General features: G+C 38.9%; 1 protein-coding gene, 1 long non-coding RNA gene and 1 other non-coding gene across 3 annotated transcripts; 2 read left to right on the plus strand and 1 right to left on the minus strand.

Annotated features, from left to right (window-relative positions):
- The first annotated feature begins 1,513 nt into the window (after positions 1 to 1,513).
- On the plus strand, positions 1,514 to 1,585 carry trnaa-ugc (transfer RNA alanine (anticodon UGC)). The gene has a single exon. It is a non-coding gene; the product is annotated as a tRNA-Ala (tRNA).
- Positions 1,586 to 3,742: 2,157 nt separating this feature from the next.
- LOC141772760 (uncharacterized) lies at positions 3,743 to 15,634 on the minus strand. The gene is made up of 3 exons (XR_012594953.1): positions 15,556 to 15,634; positions 5,208 to 5,350; positions 3,743 to 4,924 (listed from the first exon to the last, which is right to left on the minus strand). It is a non-coding gene; the product is annotated as an uncharacterized LOC141772760 (long non-coding RNA).
- Positions 15,635 to 15,680: 46 nt separating this feature from the next.
- Positions 15,681 to 18,271, plus strand: snai1b (snail family zinc finger 1b). Its single transcript, XM_074644132.1, has 3 exons — positions 15,681 to 16,013; positions 16,518 to 17,066; positions 17,400 to 18,271. Exons 1-3 carry the CDS (start codon positions 15,929 to 15,931, stop codon positions 17,579 to 17,581), a joined length of 816 nt encoding a protein of 271 aa, XP_074500233.1. The 5' UTR covers positions 15,681 to 15,928; the 3' UTR covers positions 17,582 to 18,271.
- The last annotated feature ends 1,698 nt before the right edge of the window (positions 18,272 to 19,969 follow it).

Here is a 19,969-nt window from a genome sequence, read left to right on the forward strand (position 1 = left end):
TATTCCCTTCTTCAGCCCTCCTATGCCCTCATGCCATGCGTGCATCCCATGGGTCTGTCCCTACAAGGCTTAAGCAAACAGGGCCTGGAAGTGGTGTCCTTGGCAAGGGTTTGCTGATAAACACAGCATGAGTTAGGACAGGCTGTGCTCTCCAGAGGGGGACGACTGGCCCTCATTCACGCTCCCCTGGAGGATGTTATGAAACATAACGAGGGGAGCTATTTTAAATTCCCCAAAGGATTAAGGTACCTTGGGTGTTGAGAAAGCACTGAATTTCAGCCACTTGTGTGTGACTGAGTTTATCTCAGAAATATCGTGCTGAAGGTTCATTCTTTCATGACATTTGTCCTGGGGATGCACCGATACCAGATCGGATATCGGGCCGATACTGACTCAAATAGCTGGATCAGATATTGGTGACAATGGGGCCGATCTATTAAATTTAGTTCTATGTTTATATACTATATACATTATATCCTGGAATTGTAATTCCTGTCTAAGTTTTGACCTATTTGTTGCTGCATTAAAAAGGTTTACACTTGAATTGTAATTCCTGTTAATTTTGAAGATTTTTTTGCCAATTTGCTGTTGTACAATTTATTATTTTAATAATAAATAACGATTCACTAAATTTTTATCGATGTATTTATTTGTTACATTTTGTTTTTACAAAGTTAGGAAAGCAATGTTTAAGTCAAGTGTGATGTTTTCTTGCACATAAAAGAATGATCCCAGTCACTTCCAAACAGTGAGGCATAGAGCTTATTAATTAAACACTGGTATCAGATTGGTACTCGGTATCGGCAGACACCCAAAGCCCAGGTATCACTATCGGGACTGAAAAAGTCAGATCGGTGCATGCCTAATTTGTCCTCAACCCGACCAATCTGTCCTCTCCCTGCAACTTAGTGTGGGAAGAAGAGGAGCCCTTTGCTCAGATGTGTCCCCTAGCTGAAACTAAAACATGACCTGTAGGCTAAAAATAGCACCGAGCAAGGATAAAAAGAAAAACTGAGCTACAAATACAACAGTTTCTTTTCCATTCATTCACCCTGATGTCAATTCAGTTCTTCTGTTTACCAACCACCACTAAAAACAGCTCAGTCTCTTGAGCCTGAGCACTTTGGGGATTTTTTTTTAACCTATTCAGAAATGTCTTAAACTACTCACACACACACACACACACACACACACACACACACACACACACACACGCGCACACACACACACACACACACACACACACACACAAACACACACAGACAAGAAATAGTCTACAGTACATGCTGGGTCAAGGGTTGAATCCAGGCTAAAGTTGCGACCTGAAATTACATAACTTGGCCTGAGTCAGAACCAAAATATCTCACTCATCTCCTGTTACAAGTCTAAAGTCTTCCATCACTTCTCACTTCTCATCTTTATATACACTGCATCGAACTACCAGTAGGGGATGTCGCTCAGTGGTACAGTGTAAATCTTTATATACACTAAATCCTTTCTCAGGCTACCAGTAGGGGATGTAGCTCAGTGGTAGAGCGCATGCTTTGCATGTATGAGGCCCCGGGTTCAATCCCCGGCATCTCCACTCCTTTTGATTTTTAGTTTTCCTTCTGTCACTGATATGAATTGTAGAGATAAATCCGATTCAAACAGGAAATCTTTCACATTAACTTATTCTCACTATAGCTATAAATTCAAGCTCAGCGCACTGCCCTGAAAGTCTCAAAGTACATTTCTGAGCAACAATTCTGTTTTATTAGATTAGATTAAAACAAAAAAAGAATAACCAATAAAATGCACAGTAAACATATACTTCTAAAATCCTAATTTTAAATAAATATATGTATATGTAATATAATATATGTTCGAAAAGGAGTAGCAGAAGTAAACACTTATAAGGTCTTTCTAAATATAAATATATATATATTTACTGTGTGTATATATATATATATATATATTATTTTTTTTAGAAAGACTTTATGTCATATATATATTGTTTTGATTACATTCTTACTTTTTATATTTATTTTACAAATGCAGTTTGCTTTAGTGAGCATTTGTTTACAGGTTTTAGATAAAAAAGACAAAAGAAAAATATATGAAATATGGAGCTGTGTGGGACATGAGAATGCACATTTATACAGATGTCTAGTTTCATTATGGAGAATGGGTGTATAGGGCATGAGCCCAGGGGCCCAAGGGGCCCAAGGGGTCATGAGGCCCCTACCTGTAAGCGAGAGCGTGAAGTGAAGCCACAGTGCTTCAGAGTCAAAGGGCTCAGTCATACATAACTGACCTGTTAAAAGTCCCTCTGAAAAGCTGAAGGAATCACCTCCACAACTATACACTTTTACTGACACCATTTATTTAACCATGCTAAAAAAAAAAGAACATACAACAACAAAAAAACATTTTATTTTCATGTAGAAATGTGAGACATTTGTGTGAGCTATTCTAATGCAATCCCTTGAACAGCCTTTCACGTGTGAAATATTCACAAATAGGTACATGTGATTTTTGGACATTAGACATGTGATACATTCACTCATCTTCTTAGAGTGAGTCTCACCCACAAAAAACAACCCCTGCATCTCCACTTATGTGTTTGTATGTATATTTTTGACTTGATGTGTGTAAACTTATGGTGTGTGTGATGATGGCTGATTTTTTTTAAATATTTAAAAATGTAACTGGATTTATTTAAAATGATATATTTTTAAAGATAAACTTGATCTTTACGTTCACTGCAACAGAAACCTAATCTGCAGTGAAGATGTTTAAACCAGAGGTTTACTGCGTCAGCGTGCTGTCAGAAGAAGGAATGAGAAGTCTGACAGAAACCCTGGAGGCAACGCTCACTTTGGAATTGGGTAAGAAGTTGCATATGCATATGCACACTCGTACACTCAGTCTGACCATTAACCTAGAAAGAATAAAGCTGACACAGCAAGACACACTATCTGCCATGAAACAAGACCACTCTGAGGGTCAAACCCTCACTAGCACTATTCAGGTGTCTGTAACTGCTTAACCTACATACTATAAGTCTGCACATTATGACCTAAATGAACAACCTTTACATAAATGTCACATATTCATTCCTCGGGTGTCAAGTTAAGGTGGAAAAGGAGGAGAAACATCAGTCAACACTCCTGTCTGAAGCTCAAACTGCCAGCTGTACTTTAGCTGCAGGTCATATTGCAGAATGCACGTAATACATGTCTGAGCAAAATGTGTCCCAGTTTACTTTTTAGGAAACATAAAGACCCAAAATTCAGCAGGAAGATGGTTAACCTGAAGGGTAGAAACATGCCTATTATAGATACAAGTTCTGAAACTAGGGCCTTGTCTAACCTCTACAAACAATATATTTTACATCTCTTGCAAAACCAAACTTGTCATCCAAAACTATATAAACTCTTCTAAAAATTGTATTTTTTGCATCACAATTTCACACACAAACACCAAATAAACAGCTCTTTCCACATGCCAACTGCACACTGATGTGCTAAGTATAAAACACTATTATTTAAACTCTTTGGTATTTTCATTTGTAGCATACTGTAAATATAGACTATGAACACAAAGGCAGTGTTTATGATCAATACTAACAGTATCAGACACAATTACTTTGACTGAAGATGATCATTGTTACTGTATTGCAATGTAAACAAAATACAGTATATTGCATTACAGTCCTCTAACTCTCTCTCCAAAATTGGCCTCCATTGTAAGATAAGATAAGATAAGATAAGACAAGATATACTTTTATTGTCCCCGTGGGGAAATTTGTCCTGGACTCCGTGCAACTGCAGTTACAAACACTAAATTAAAACAACATCAACAACAATAATAAACGATTCCACACAAGACAGGGAAACAGTTTCACAGAAACAGATGTTTAAACACATACACAGTCCACGTACATAATGACACATACTATCACACACATGGCAGGTATTGCACCTAGGTAGTGCACGGCACCGTCTACCGTCTTGCCCATATTGCACAGACAATAGCCCAATATTACACAGATGCAACATATTGCACTGTCCCTATTTAACATATTGCACTGTCCTTATGATAGCTTTATGTTACGTGTTGTTGAGAAGTTTAATAGACATCGGCAAGAATGAATGTTAGTAACGGTTCAATCTGCTCCGTGGGACTCTATATATGCAAATTTCCCCCCTGCGGGATTAATAAAGGAATATCTTATCTTATCTTATCTTATATCTCCTGCCAGAAGGTAAAGGTTGGTTCTCATGATGTAAGATGTGAGTTGGGTCTGACATAATTTTCTGTGCCTGTCTGATGACAGACTGCTCATAAAGCATCTGGAGGGCAGGGTGGTTTTTTAACCCCCATAATCTTCATGGCAGTCTGCACCAGGCATTGTATGCACACCAAAGAGCAAACCTGAATCCTATTTATAGTGTTCAAGCACTAGTTTCTAAGAGATAATTGAATGTGGTATTTCAATGGCAGTGTTTAGCAAACAACACAAACAGGCTTTTAGTTTTGAATGACGTGTCTAATGTAGATATACGTGTGTAGTTATTTGCGAAACGTGTGTTTTAGAATTTCAAACTTAGTGTAAAGCAGACATGTATTTATGGTTTAGCATACCTGATTAATAGATATTGTGGCAGTAATTGTGCCAGTTTTTGCGTCTTGGCAATTGCAAAAAAAAATGTAAAAGGTTCTGCTAAATTATGTTTTACCAAGAAAAGCTTGTCTGTAGAAGTATAAAGAAAACAAAAAAAAAGAAAGAAAATAGATCTGTTGTATTTCTACAGCTGCTATGACGGTTAGGATTCTTCATTGTGCATCACCAAGTCATGTACATATTGGATTGTCCAACCTGAGGGTTTTGTTGATGTGTCATCAGACACGACAGGTCAGTGTGGTCTGTCACGTCGAGCTGCAATACAGAAAACAATGTTGACCTTTTCTAGCGTCAGGGCTTGGTAGAACACACACACACATTCCTGTGTGTCTAGTCTCTTTAATTATCCCATGACGTCTGTGTGTGCACACCTGTGTGTGTATGCAGGTTTTAGGATTTAAGAGCTCAATCTCTAATGTCATGTGTAACTGCAGAGTGATACTATTGTCCTCTAAATGAGTGTGGTCTTTGCACCCTCACTAACATGCAATATATTGTGCAATCAAGATTATATCTGACTACTGATTTAACCACTGACCTGGAAACCCCAATGACATGGTCATTATTGGTCGTTGACCGCCCCCTTGTGGTTCAGATCAGAACAGACCCTCTGTAGATCAGTAGGTGGCGCCACTTTATAGTTTTGTTCCTTTCTTGACCCAAAGTGATCCTGATGGAGATCTGAAAACAGTAAATGAATCATTATTCATCAATTAGTCTTGAGGTAACAGATCTCAGCAACTACCAACAGATGAGTGATGACAGGTTTACACATATTTTCCTATTCATTTTGTTTGAGTTACCTCAGTTTTACTTTTAGACTAAAACAAAGCCAGCTAACTCTTTGTCTAATGGTAGATGAATTTAGTTAACGCTGGCATCATTTGTCGAGCAAAGCAAACAACGCAAAGCTTTCTGTGATCATGAGCATGATGATCAACGTGCACCAGACAATCAACAGTAGTTTGTATAAAGTTGGGGGGATAGGCCACTGAAGTGAGCAAACAGCTGTGTATAAAAATGAAATATAGTATTAAAAAGTCTTTCTTTCAATCGCTTCCAAAAATAGTGCATGCGGTAGCCAGATCAAAATCTTTACAACAGAGGCAGTGGTGCTTATCAATCAATCGATCAATCGATCAATCGATCAATCGATCAATCAATCAATCAATCAATCAATCAATCAATCAATCAATCAATCAATCAATCAATCAATCAATCAATCAATCAATCAATCAATCAATCAATCAATCAATCAATCAATCAATCAATCAACCAACCATTTATTTTTTACCACCAGGTTTGGAAATTAGCACCAGCCAAATGCTGGTAAAATATGCAAGTGGCTGCTAGACGTGCTTCACTCAACAGCCAAAAAAACCAATGGTCATCTATTGAGTGGCTGGTAGATTTTGGCATCCATCAGCCAAAGTGGCAGATGGACAAACAATTTCTAACACTGATGACCTCATGACCGAGGTCAGTGGAATTTGCTTTTCGGTACAGCATGGTGGGTAAGCTCAAAACAGCAGTGCCAGTAACATCAACATCACATTAGACACATGACTAACACACTGGAAATGCAGGCTTCTTTCTGGGAAAAACCCTACCGCTTTTGTCCACAGGGGGGGTGGGGGGGTGGGGGGGTGGGGGGGGCGCCAAATCAACACAAAATGAAACTTCCTTGTAGATGCACAACAACTAAACAAGCTGCACATGACAGGCATTTTTTTTTTTTAAAAGGGCAGCAAGTTATCCGACTCTTCATGTGGTCTCTCCAAGAGGTTAATTTCCCTCAGAATGTGAACATCTGACCATTAGATGACCTTTAAATGTACCATATATTACATCAAAGGGTGCCTGTGGTTGGATTGCGGTGTCTGTCTGCTATCCAGATAAGGTTAGAGCAGACACACACACACACACACACACAGTCACAGACACACACATCTGGCCAAACTCCACCTCTGTAAGCATCTGTAGAAGGTTTTGGTTTTTAGTGTGTTAATGTTACACAGGCAGGAATGACATGAAGCTCACTCTGATGTGCAACACATTTAATTTCTGTTTGAAATATGAAAATACAGTTGAACTCACTCATCATGTACTGACAGCTTCTTCTACTCTACCGCTGTTAGCCACTGTCCACTCACTAATGTATTCTTATACACCATAATCAGATATACTTAATAATAATAATAAACATTTAAATGCCTTTGACAATTCATACAGAATGACAAACACACATTACCATCTATACTAAAATATCCATCCCCAGGGATTACAGGTCAGTAACAGGTACATGTAAAGGTTTAGCTATAGAATTACCCATGAACTTCTCTTCCCTTATTACCACTTTTAAACCTCTAACATCTAACTTAACAGTAGTCTATACCAGAAGCACTTTATTTCCCAGTGTACTCACAGTAATAGCAATAAAACAAACCACAGTTGAAACACAGTATTGGCTGCAACATTAGTATCCTAGCAGCAATTAGCATACCAATACATTTAACTGTTAACTTTCTAGCCTGCTTAACACTGCCACACAACTAAACTCCATTGCTATAAACATTCAGTCATACTTCAGACAGTGTATTGCCAAAATAAATATCTAAAAACATATAACTGTTCATTCATTAAACTGACTTTAGTTCACAGAGAACAGTTACGAAATTAGAGCTTTACTCAGGTGTGCTACTACTGTTATGTTTCTGGTCAGTTTACCTGTTGTTTACCTGTCAGAAGCTCTCTCTCTCTGTGGTGTGCACATATATATATATAATATATATATATATTATATATATATATAATATAATAATATAATAAAAAAATAAAAAATAAAAAAGATTTTCAAGTATTTAATACTCTTATCAACATGGGAGTGGACAAATATGATGCTCTATGCAAATGTATGTATATATTTATTACTGGAAATCAATTAACAACACAAATCAATGACACATATTGTCCAGATAACCTCACAGGTACAGGCACAGGTACAGGCACATGGCAAGAAACTGGCCATACGCTATGTGTCATGATACAGGTGTTAAAATTCAAACAAAAGACATCTGAATGGCTTTTGTGTTCCTTTAAAATCCTAATGCATCTTTTCTGCATATGTCTTTGAAGTGTAAATAAGTTAAATATGTCTGGCCACCAGGATCTGAACTGGGTCAGAGGATACCCAGTCACACCGAGAAAAAAAAAGTTGGGCTATCTAACGATTAAAATATTTAATCGCGATTAAAATATTTAATCGGGATTAATGGCATGATTGTCCATAGTTAATTGAGATTAATCGCAAACTAATCACACATTTTTAATATGTTCTAAATGTACCTTAAAGGGAGATTTGTCAAGTATTTAATACTCATATCAAAATGGGAGTGGACAAATATGTTGTTTTATGCAAATGTATGTATATATGTATTATTGAAAATCAATTAACAACACAAAACAATGACAAATATTGTCCAGAAACCCTCACAGGTACTGCATTTAGCATAAAAAATATGCTTAAGTCATAACATGGCAAACTGAAGCCCAACAGGCAACAACAGCTGTCAGTGTGTTGGTTTTGTCCCAAAACTGCATGTGATTATCATAAAGTGGGCATGTCTGTAAAGGGAAGACTCGTGGGTACCCATAGAACCCATTTACATTCACAAATCTTGAGGTCAGAGGTCAAGGGACCCCTTTGAAAATGGCTTACAACAAGCTGGTATGACATAGTTTTCTAGTTTCATATGATATAAGTATCTTCACTCTATTTTTAAAACTGAGCCCGCTACAACCTAAAAATCGCAAGTTGCGTTAATTCGTTAAAGAAATTAGTGGCGTTAATACAAATTTGCGTTATTATCGCGTTAACTTTGACAGCCCTAGTAATTATATTATGTTTTTGAGACCTTAGCTTTCCTATTTTTATATTTTTAATATAAAAAATAGGAAATGTTTCCATCTGAGAGAAACATGAGTGTGTCTGCTCATATGTAACTCTATATCATTTGTTCAGTCTGTTTGTTTAGACCATCATGCAACAGTCGTGCTCTGCCCCAAATATAATCATGTGGTAGGCTATTCATTATCTGGTGGTGATAGATGAATTAAAACTACAGGTGCATTTGATCAACAGCTTATTGCACTTATGTAAACCTGCAGCAAACGTAGCCTATATACAGCACATACAGTAGACACATTTGCTCAAACAAGAATACAGCACTGAGTGAGAGGGACAAAGCAAGACGAAGTGAAGATAATGAACTGCATTTTCCTCCCATTTCAAAGAGTTAAAATGTGAACCACAGATTGTCTTCTGTTCCAAAGTACAGAATGGATTATATATAATGTTCCAGCCTCAGTGGCTTCTTGAAAAGAAATCAGTGCTTACATCCAAACACAACAAAGAGTCTCATTTTGTTGAATTATTTGTTTTATTTCATCAAATGTGCCTCTTTTATTTAAAATAGCATCAAAATAAAACAGTGGAGGAAGAGGTTTTTTTCTTAGGCGTAGGATGTGTATGAGTTGTGTGTAGATGTTATATACGTATGTACTGTATGTCTAGATGTTTATGCATTTTTATTCACCTCCATCCATTATAGAGACTTTTAGTGACTTAAAATGTGTGCTTTTTGTGGTCTGTCATATTATTGTTGAATCTTATCGACCAGTTCTTTATATATACAGTATATATATATACGTATATATATATATAGTGTGTGTAGTGATGATTGTATGTTTACATCTTTTCGGTTAAAATAATAATAATATAGTCAATATTCATCCTTATGTTTTGTTGTGATCATGATTGACACTTTGTCTGTACAAAATAATGTAAAAACAATCTGTTGGGACTTAACTATCATTTTACTAAATTTTAAGTTAATCCAGGAATATCAGTTTTACCATAAACTCTTTCACTTTTGAGTACAGACTATTTCTAATTGCTTTGATTCATATTTTCTAGATGTTGGAAACAGTGAATATTGGGATTTGAGAGCAAGTTACATACATGCGCCAGGGATAAACAGTTCATGGGAATAAACTAAAATGATTCCAACATCTTTGTGCCATATTTTGCTCTTGTTAACATACACGATGTCGCTTTACCAGTGCAATAACCGCTGTAAAAACACAGTGCCACTGAGCAAAACACATCTAATCTGCTGTAGGAACCATATGGAGATGAGAGTCCACTTGTCAAAGTGTGCATGATGAAGATGGATTCTCACTAAAAACATGTGAGTGTTTGTGTGTACTGGACAGACTTCAACAGACAGCGTGTACAGACTACAGAGCATGTGTGTGTGTGGGAGTGTGTGTCCATACGAGCAGCTCTGCATTCCAGTGGGATAATCTAATCTCCCTCCTGCTGAGTTTATGGACCTCTGAACTGTAGAGCAACACTCACACACACATACGCACTCCAGTTCATATGTATAAACAAACAAAGAGAGATGCAGTGATGAAAGAGCATGAAGCAGTATAATACAATAGGCTGTGGCCTTGATAGTGGCACAGACAACAATCACAGATTCATCTGTTTTCTTTCAGATTCAACTAGATCATCAGTGTGTCGTCACATCCACCCACATGTTGGGAGATCTACCGTATCCTTTGAATCATCACATGATCACACAAAGACGAGCCAGATCTGCATAAACATCAAATGTAAATGCACTCAAGTGGTCGTTACCTGACGTCTGAATGGGCCGAATGCTAACAATGCACCTGATAGCTCAAAGAGCCATCAGCAAGGGGTTTAGAAATGTAAAACATACCTTTAAGCTGCACTCGTGTACTTGCCACTTGTGCAAAAAGACATTTGTGCATTCACAATAGGTGTTTGGGAGTTGTCTTCAATTCATACACATGAAAGGACACTGGAGTACAATACGGTCATCAGCCCCCCCCACCACCACCACCACCACCACCTTCAATCAAAGCATTTTAACTTCATGCCATTAGAAAGGAAAGTCATTTTTACAGAAGTTTGATGTGACACATCGCAGTGATGCCACGGCTACATTGTTTCTTGTAGTTATCTATGTTCACCTCCTCATCCAAAATCCTCCTCTCAGAGAAATGAAAACAATAAATGAATCTTGAAGAAAATAACTTGTTCATGTAACGGCTGATAAATGATGATGTTTTACGGATTCTTGTCAGCTGGAAGAAATCAAAGCCTGTAAAGGAGTATGATGAAGCGAAGAAGAGATGCTTTAAATCCCAAATTAACTCAAAAAAAGAAGAAGATGTTAATCTTCTCTGAAACATTATATTTAGATTGTGCATTAATTCAGTTTGCCCTCAGAGGTGGTTAAAGGGTCACTAGAGATCCAAGCTTACAGCAGTTAACAATCAAACATTGTTGCCCAATCTCTTTTTTTTGTCTTATTCTTATTATCAATACATATGCATAATTCCTTAATAATATGTATTTTATTTTATTTGAGGGAGGAAATAAGGATGGGTTTTCATGTAATTATTATTATTATTATTAGTGGTAGTAGTAGTAGTAGTAGTAGTACTTATTTTTTTTATATATCATTATTGTTTTTATTGTACTTGTCTACCTGGTTTAAATATACCTTGTCTGCATTGTTTTATTATGTATGCAAAACCACTAGAAATAAAATGTTTAAAAACATTTCAGTGAAACTGATCAGAGCAATGATTTTCCATTTAATCAATAAACTGTTGCCAACATTTGTGTACAAAAAGCTTTAATCATGTTTCTCAGACAGTTTCGTATTTTTTTTTCCACTATTAATTTCAGAGAGCCACATTTATTTTGGCCTGACTTCCACCTTGTTGCAGTATTGTTTCGGCATAAGCTTGTAAAACCTCCCTAAGATTAGACTGAATGGCTGTTTTTATTTTTAGTTTGACGAGGTTTCAGCACACAGTTTGAGCCTCTGTTTCTCTGGGAACACTGGCCACTTCATCCCTGAGGCCATGAGGAAGAGGAGAGATTATCTGTTCTTCTGGGCAGCGAAACTTTCATGTCTCCACGTCCTCTGTGTGTCATGAGGTCACTCTGACCCTGTTGTAACACATTATTGTCTGCAGTCAGACAAACTGCTCTCCTTGGAAGAGCCAATTCAACACTGTGTAATCAGCTGTTTCCAGCCTCCTGCACTGTGTGTGTCAGGTCAGGTGGATGTTTCATTTTGTCATTATTTGTTCCTGTTCATGTGAGTGAGAAATACAGATACACACATCATCATACTATAAATTATTCTATACTGCCCAGCAAACATGTGACGTAAGGAAGACGTTCAGATCATGTCTGTATAATGTCCGTCTGTCCAGACCCACTTTTGGACATCTGCGAAAAGGTTTCAATATCCAGACGTCTGACTAGGACCCCTTTTGGACATCTGTGGACGTGCAACTCAAAACATTGATAGTTGAAGGTTAAAAACACGTTTAAAAAAGACATCTCAAAAACTTTTATTCTGGCTCCTCAGTGGACATCTTTTGGTAGACAGAGACGTTAAATTGATGTCTTTTGGATGTGTCTTTGCTCAGTGGGTGACCTGTTTTATAACATTAAGCTCTCAAACAACTATTTTTACTGTTATCCTCAGCAGCAGAGCCACAACTCAGATTACTTTCACGTGTGTCTTTGCTATTTGCTTTTTGTTTTTACTGCTGCCCTGCCCTCTTGACCTCCAGTCTGCGTGGCGTCGGCGTCAACAAGCGCTCTAACGACGTGTGAACTTTTGGGCATGCAGTGACAATGGCGCCTTTTAGACAGGTGCTTACATACACCACCCCCATCAACCATCACCCACCACCAGCAGCAGCAGCAGCAATCACCCTGCCACCGAGGAGCTTTGAGACTCTTTGCAATGCTAAAGAGGACCACTAAGAGGAAGACTGTGACATTCCTGTCTAATGGCTGGCACCTGATTCTCAGACTCAGACAGTGTGTGCACCAACAGTTAAAAGAAACAACCCTAAAATTAAGGAGGGCTCATATCAGGAACATCATGTGACAAAATCATCCATTAGCCCAGTCAGTGTAAAGAATGATCAGGCATTAATAAACTATATTTTCTAGCACCAAAACAAAGTGATTCACATACAATTGAATGATTAAAAAAGCAAATTAAAGGATAGACTCGCGAACAGTTTCTTTTCCCTTTTCCCACTGAACAAAAAATAAATCTGTGCAATATTAATACACTGAATGTGAATACATTTATTTGTGCAATATATCCTTGATGCAATATACACCTCAAGTGCAACTTTGTTTAAATTGTATTTATTACATCTACCCTACCTATTTTACAAATGCAATTACCTCTGTTTAAGTTAAATCTATTTTTATATTTTATACCTCTAGTGTAACACTTCTGTTTATATTATTTATTACATCTACTTTACCTGTTTCATTGTGTGTTTTTACCTGTTATATGTTTTATCTGCCTCGTTTAGTCTTATCCAGTATTTGTTTAAAAGCACTGACCAGAAGTGGCAACTGTGAGTCTCGTTGTATTTAATACAATGACAATAAAGCTTTCTATTCTATACCCATAGAAACATAGTAATATAATAAGATAATGTAGATGATTTAAACGATAAAGAGATACAATAATCGGGGTGAGTAGCAATGTTAAAAAGATGCCATGAATGGGTTTACAATCCTCTGTTTTCCTTTTATTACTTTCTAATGAAGTCTGATAATCCTTGCACATCTTAATGATACAGATAACAAAGGGGCAATTTTGATTTTTGAGAGTGCTTTCAATCACGCACACATTTTACGCACGTTTATGCATTTGAAGAATAAGTAAAAATAGGATACAAGGGCATTATCCTGCATTTCATGCCACCTGAAGGCACGAGGCATAATAGAGCCTTGTCTGTCTTTAAGTTACATCATCATATTGTTCCTGTCAGCTCGGTTAATTTGACCTCAGATCGTGCTGTGAGGCAGGCTGGAGAACAGCACCTCTTTTATCTGAACGGACTTATTTCCCGCAGAGAGACAGAGAGACAGAGAGAGAGAGACAGAGAGAGAGAGAGATGCGGTCAGGATGAACTGTGGTGTTGGGAGCAAAGAGAGAACAAGAGCGTTTGTCTCCGGTGCGTAAAATGTCTCCACCTCACCAGGGTGCGTAAAAGCCTCGAGGGTCAACAGGCACACAACAAAAAGAGTGAATGGGTCTAAATGAAAATGTGAGAGAAACTGCAATCACACAAAAATAAACCTCTTCAAATATTGTTATTTAAGAGTAGCCTGTTGGAGAGCAGTCAAATTAAAGCAAACCAAAGCAGCTGTAATGTTAGTTGGGAAATGATCTCACTCCATTTTCCAACTTGAACATAGACTTTTTTTTTAATAATGAGCTTCCATACAGATTTTTTTTTAATTGATTATGTGTTTTTGTATGTGTATATACTGCGTGTGTGTATCTGTGTATCTATGTATGTTTTTTAATTTTAATTTTTAAATTGTAACTATTTATTCTATTCTATTTTTAGCGTACTTTTAGCTTATTTATTAGTGCTCTTAATTATTAGTTAATTACTTTATAGTTTTCACCAATTGTTTTGCGCTGAACTTCTGAGTGGTGGATGTAAGAAACACAATTTCGTTTTTATGTGAAGCATAAAAATGACAAATAAAGGAATCTTGAATATTGAATGTATATACGTATACTGTATATATATGTATATATAAATAGATTTTATTGTTTTAAATTTGATTTCTTTTACTTTTATATCTATTTTTGTATATAATATGTTTTTCCTGTATCTATACTTGCCTATTTTATATTAATATTAGGTTTATTAAGTTTCTTTTATACCGAGAATGTTATTATTGGGGACGTTTGTGAATGTTTGTTCTGTTGTTTCAAAATGAACAAAAAAACAATAAATATAATTTTGAAAAAAATAAATGAATGAGCTTCCACAAATCTTTTGATCATTATTTTATGCACCGTTATTCTAGAGATGTGAGTATGTAGAAATATACAGTAGCCTCACATAGACATATAATCTATGAGCCAACAGAGGACGCTCCAGCTTCACTTTGCTAGGACTCATTTAGTAAAGGAATGGACACAGTGGCGTAATGCACAAGGTGTAAAAAAGGTCTATCTGTTTTTGCGTTATTTCTTATCTTTCTCCACATTGAAAAGCATTCCTGATGTAATTTTGAGTGAAGTTAGTGTCTAGTGGATAGATTTTCTATTTTTATTTTGCCAGTAAGAAAAAAGAAACCAGCAGATGCCATGAAGAAATCAAACCGTGCCAGCCACATGTATATAGGTTTACAGTAACAGTGCCATTTGTGTACATCATTATAGCAAAGAGTGATTGTTTTATTGGTTGTGGTTGGTGTTTTATTGTGTGTAAGTGAAGCTGGACAGGCACTAATGTAATTAAACTGCTCAAGAGGTCACCCAGGCTGAGATGTCCCCATGTCATAGCATTTTAATCACTGTGAACCTTAAGACTTTCACCTCAAATCATATATTATTTTAATTTTATATTGCAAATTGTCTTGGACTTCTGCAGATTAAATTTGTTTAAAACATTATTCTCACCGTTTTAAAATGAATAAAATCCATGTTATATATCATACTGTTTAAATGTTTTTATTCTCCCAAAAACACATTTTGTTTACTTTGGGGGCTATTTCTTCAATATCAAAGTTAAAAGACAACCAAGGAACATTTAACTTCCTTCACGTACAAAAAAAAACCCAAAACATTTTCACCTAAAATCATATATGATTTTAATTTTATATTGTAATTGTCTTGATATTCTGCAGATTAAATTGTTTAAAACGTTTTAAACATCCTTCAAGTACAAAAACTTTGAACTTTACTTTGAAAGGCACAGTCCTCTATACTCACATTTAATGACAATGGGTAGGCTTTGCAGGTGAAGAGAGAGCCATTAGAGCTGTGAAATGCACAATTAGGCTTTGCTGCAGCTTTTGGCACATTTGGGCACCTGTGGTGATCGAGACGCCCAAAGACACATTATGGGTGTGTCTGTGGGCGGAGACATGTCCACCCACTCTGCTGCTTCTCCCCTTTGCTTACTATATGAGGAGGCAACTTTGCGATCCCTCAACAAGATACATTGAACCTTGTTTAGTGGTGTTGTTGATCTCTGTCCGTGTGGAATCTGCAGCTCTCTGAAGAAAGAGATTTTCGGATCTGAGCTCACTACTCCGAGGGGAATTATTTTTTTAATTAATCATCGGTGGAGCCAGACCTCAACATGCCTCGATCATTCCTTGTCAAGAAGTATTTTTTCAACAAGAATAAGCCATACTACAGGGAGAGCCTGCTGGAGAGCCAAACTGGTAAGTCTTTTTTTTTTTTATTCACTGATTGGCTCGAATTTGATGCATCTGTGGTTATATTGTAGTTGATGCATCTGTCTTATTTATTGTAGTATTTATCAACTGTACTATTTATAGATTTTAAGGGCTGAGAGAGAGCCAGGGTAAAATGCATTTAATTGCATTTCACTGTACACTGTACTTTTAAATGCATATGACAAATACACTTGAAACTTATATTTGACATGTTGAGTGAATCACAGTCACAAAAAAAGAAAGCTTTATCAAAGTTACCTTCTGATGCAAAACACAGACCCATGTGTGCATGATGGGTCTTGCATGTATAGCTTCTTGGCTGCAAAAACAAGTGTTTCTGATCACCTGGAAACTAATGGAAAAAAAGCCATCAGGGTTATATTGAAAGCAGGCCGTAACAAGACACCCAAGAATGAAAACAAGTTTAGTGCTTAATTAGATTATCTGTCCATTACAACCGACCTGACTTCCTTTTCTCTGTGTTGCCAGCTTTTATCCCAGAAAGCTTTCCAAGGGCTGAACTCCCAACGCAGAACAACAGCTCTGCCCTGACCTGCTACCCCACCATCCCATTCTTCAGAAGCTTGGACACCCTGCCTGCACCCCTGTCCCCGATCACCACGGTGTCTCCGTCCCCTTCGCCGCTTGGCCCTCTGGACCTCAGCAGCTCTCCCTCCAGCAGCAGCGGCGAGGAAGAGGAGGATGGCGGACGTACTTCAGATCCTCCCAGCCCGGATGTCATCCAGCACGTCTACCACTGCCTGCAGTGCAGCAAGAGCTACGCCAGCCTCTCGACTCTGTCCCATCACCAGAAGTCCCACTGTCCTCCTCCTCTTCCGCAGCAGAAGACACCTTCTCTGCCCGTTGAAGTCTCTGCACGTCCAGCCTTCCACTGCAAACACTGCCCCAAGGAGTACACCAGCCTGGGAGCCCTGAAGATGCACATTCGCTCACACACTCTGCCCTGCGTGTGCCTCACCTGCGGCAAGGCCTTCTCCCGACCATGGCTGCTCAGAGGTCACATCCGCACACATACAGGTATGCATCAACTTTTCACACGTCCATAGCAATTACATTGATTTCCGAGCTCTGTCGGCTTGTGAATGTAACAGCTGGTTGCACCTTGAGCTCATTGATATTCATTGATGTCTCCTGACGTGTGAGCAAATGTTATTGCTTAGCGTGACACAATCTAATCTCGGTGTCACAATGGTTACGCATGAAAAAGGCCAAATCTGCATTAAAGTTAGGGTAGTGTTCCTGCTCTTTTGTTAGTTATCTGTAGATCATTTGAAAAACAATGACCAGAGGATGGACCTTTTGGCCTGCTAATGAAATGTATTCCTGACGCTAACCATTCTGTCTCACCAGGTGAGCGCCCCTTCGCTTGTCAACACTGTAACCGGGCCTTTGCGGATCGCTCCAACCTGCGCGCCCACCTGCAGACCCACTCTGAAGTGAAGAAGTACCAGTGTGGCTCCTGCTCGCGGACCTTCAGCCGCATGTCCCTGCTGCACAAACACACCGCCTCTGGATGCTGCCCTGCCTCATAGACTTCCCTGAAATGCTCTCATGAGCCAACACACCCAGAGGACCGTGGACGTCACAGCCAATTACAGGACAGAAAACTGGAGTTCTGTTGCTTTTATAAAAAGACTTCTTAAGTGCCTTTTTCTAGGACTCTGTAGGTAGATTTTTTTGAGGTCATATTTGCTGCGTCCTCTATGTCAACTGTGTGTATGTGTGTGTGATTCGAGGGCAGCTGGACATCCAGTTAATTCCCAGGAAGCTCCATCGGTGCCGGCCGGTCCGGGACTCTGGCCATGTTGCAGCTGCTGGGGTGTGTGTATGTGGGGATGTCATTCCTCACCATACTATACATACATGGCATGTGTGTATGAGCAATACAAGTGTGTGTGTTGAGACAGCTGTCTGTGTATGGTGCACTGTGAAGGCAGGGCGCTGAGAGACGTGTTAGCTGTGACCTCGGCGACAGGTGACCCTCCGCTCGCCCCTCCTCGCGGCCACAAACACTTTCCACTCATCGTGTGTGAAAGGACCACTTAAACTTGACCAAAAAAACCCCCCAAATATTGTAATTTTACAGTCTAAATGACATTTATTTAGACATGTTTTTTGGGAAGTTTTGACCTACAGTTTTTAAGAAATATTTTGTTGAACATTTCAAATGGGAATACTGTATCTTTTTCTGTTACATGTAAATAAAAGCTTTGTTAAAACAACTTGCTGTGGACCTACTTTTGTGCTCTAACATTAATTAGTATTTCAACGGGCATTGTATTAACTCCCAACTCTAAATGAGTTCATCAGGACAGACATGACAGTTTCTGAATGGGAAGATAGAGCTGTGTGTGTTAGGAGGAGCGGGGACAGGTTTGTGTGATGTTGAGTGATATGGCGAACACCTGCACACACCTGCCAGGCTGTCCGCACACGCATGGAGAACACATGCTAAAGAGGTGAGGGAGGGGGGGTGCACACAGAGTGACTGCAGGTGGGAGAAAGGGAGGCGATTCGTGGCATAAAGAAGTGGAAGATGCTAAAGAGTGGGCAAATTGTGCAGAATAGAAGTCAGTGTGAAATTAGCTGAGTGTGGGAATCCCACTGACCCACTTCCTGCGTTAGGAGAGGCCACAGATGGAAGCAGAAATCTTAGGCTAAGGACCAGCAAATACACCCCAGAGAGTCCGGACAGAACTTCAGGACTAACACGGATCCACTCCAGCCATCTGCTCAGTAATGGTTACACTCTGGTTACCTTGTAGGAACTTTTGTTTGGAGGTTAGCCCAGTTGAGGGTCCAGGGTGCACATATGGCAGCAATGTGTCTACAATCCCCACTGCCCTCCTGACCCCCACACACACACTGTCGCCAGCATGTCTTAGTGAGGTAACAGCGTGTTTCCTCCAATAGCTCTCAGTGTTGAGAGGTGGATGCACGTCTGTGTGTGTGTGTGTGTGTGTGTGTGTGTGTGTGTGAGGGGGGTTTGAAGAGGCTCTCAAAAAGCTTGGGATCAGATTGCATGACTTAGCTTGCCCAATGTAAACAGCACCCGAAAGACTGCGTGACAGCCACACACACACACACACACCCACACACACACATGCAGACATATTGAATAAAGAGCTTTACTTTGATCAAGAGGGGATTTTTCATTTGTCTGCCTATGGGCCTGTTTTGAAGCGAGAGGTGAGAGTCATTTAGCTGCTGCACACCTACGCAGGTAGTGAGTCAGAGGGGAAGACAGGCAGGCCACAGGGGGACTGAACTTCGCTTGAACTGCCGACGGTGTCAGATTTGGTGGGCACAGAGAAGGGGCAGCGGGGTTCGAGGAGTTAAAAGATGGAGAATGTGTCAAATACTGCTGGATGATATTCAATTTTCTCCTTTGGGATATCTAACCGTCACAAATTTATACAAAAACATGCCACTAAACAGACTGTCATTTCTGATATTGTTCGGCGGTTTTGAAATTTAACTCTGACACCTTGCTAGGGGGACATTTTTCTGGTTTGCAGTGTGTAGGTGGCAGTCTATCACTCTGTAGCTTTGAGGCAATGAGATCACTGGACCTGTCACAGCTCTTTTTCAGTGTGTGTGCTATCATATCGGTCTCCTCAAAGTGTTTTAATGTTCGCAGCGTCACGCATGCGGCCCCTGACTAATGTGACATTCCTGAGCCATTAGTGACAGACATACAATACCGCCATCTAACAGAAAAAAAGAGGGCTGCTCTGTCTGCTGTCCTTGCAGTCTGCTCTTGAGTCAAAGTAATAATTACATTTTCCTGTAACAGGAAATAATGCTATGCTGACCCCAATTACACAGAAAAGGGGATTGCCATTCGTTTTAATTTCTCACATGTGTTATTCCCATGGAAGGAATGTCGAAGCGTTATTGCTTCGCTCTAATAAATGAAA

This window comes from Sebastes fasciatus, chromosome 8, assembly GCF_043250625.1.
Source record: "Sebastes fasciatus isolate fSebFas1 chromosome 8, fSebFas1.pri, whole genome shotgun sequence".
NCBI classification, from domain to species: domain Eukaryota; kingdom Metazoa; phylum Chordata; class Actinopteri; order Perciformes; family Sebastidae; genus Sebastes; species Sebastes fasciatus.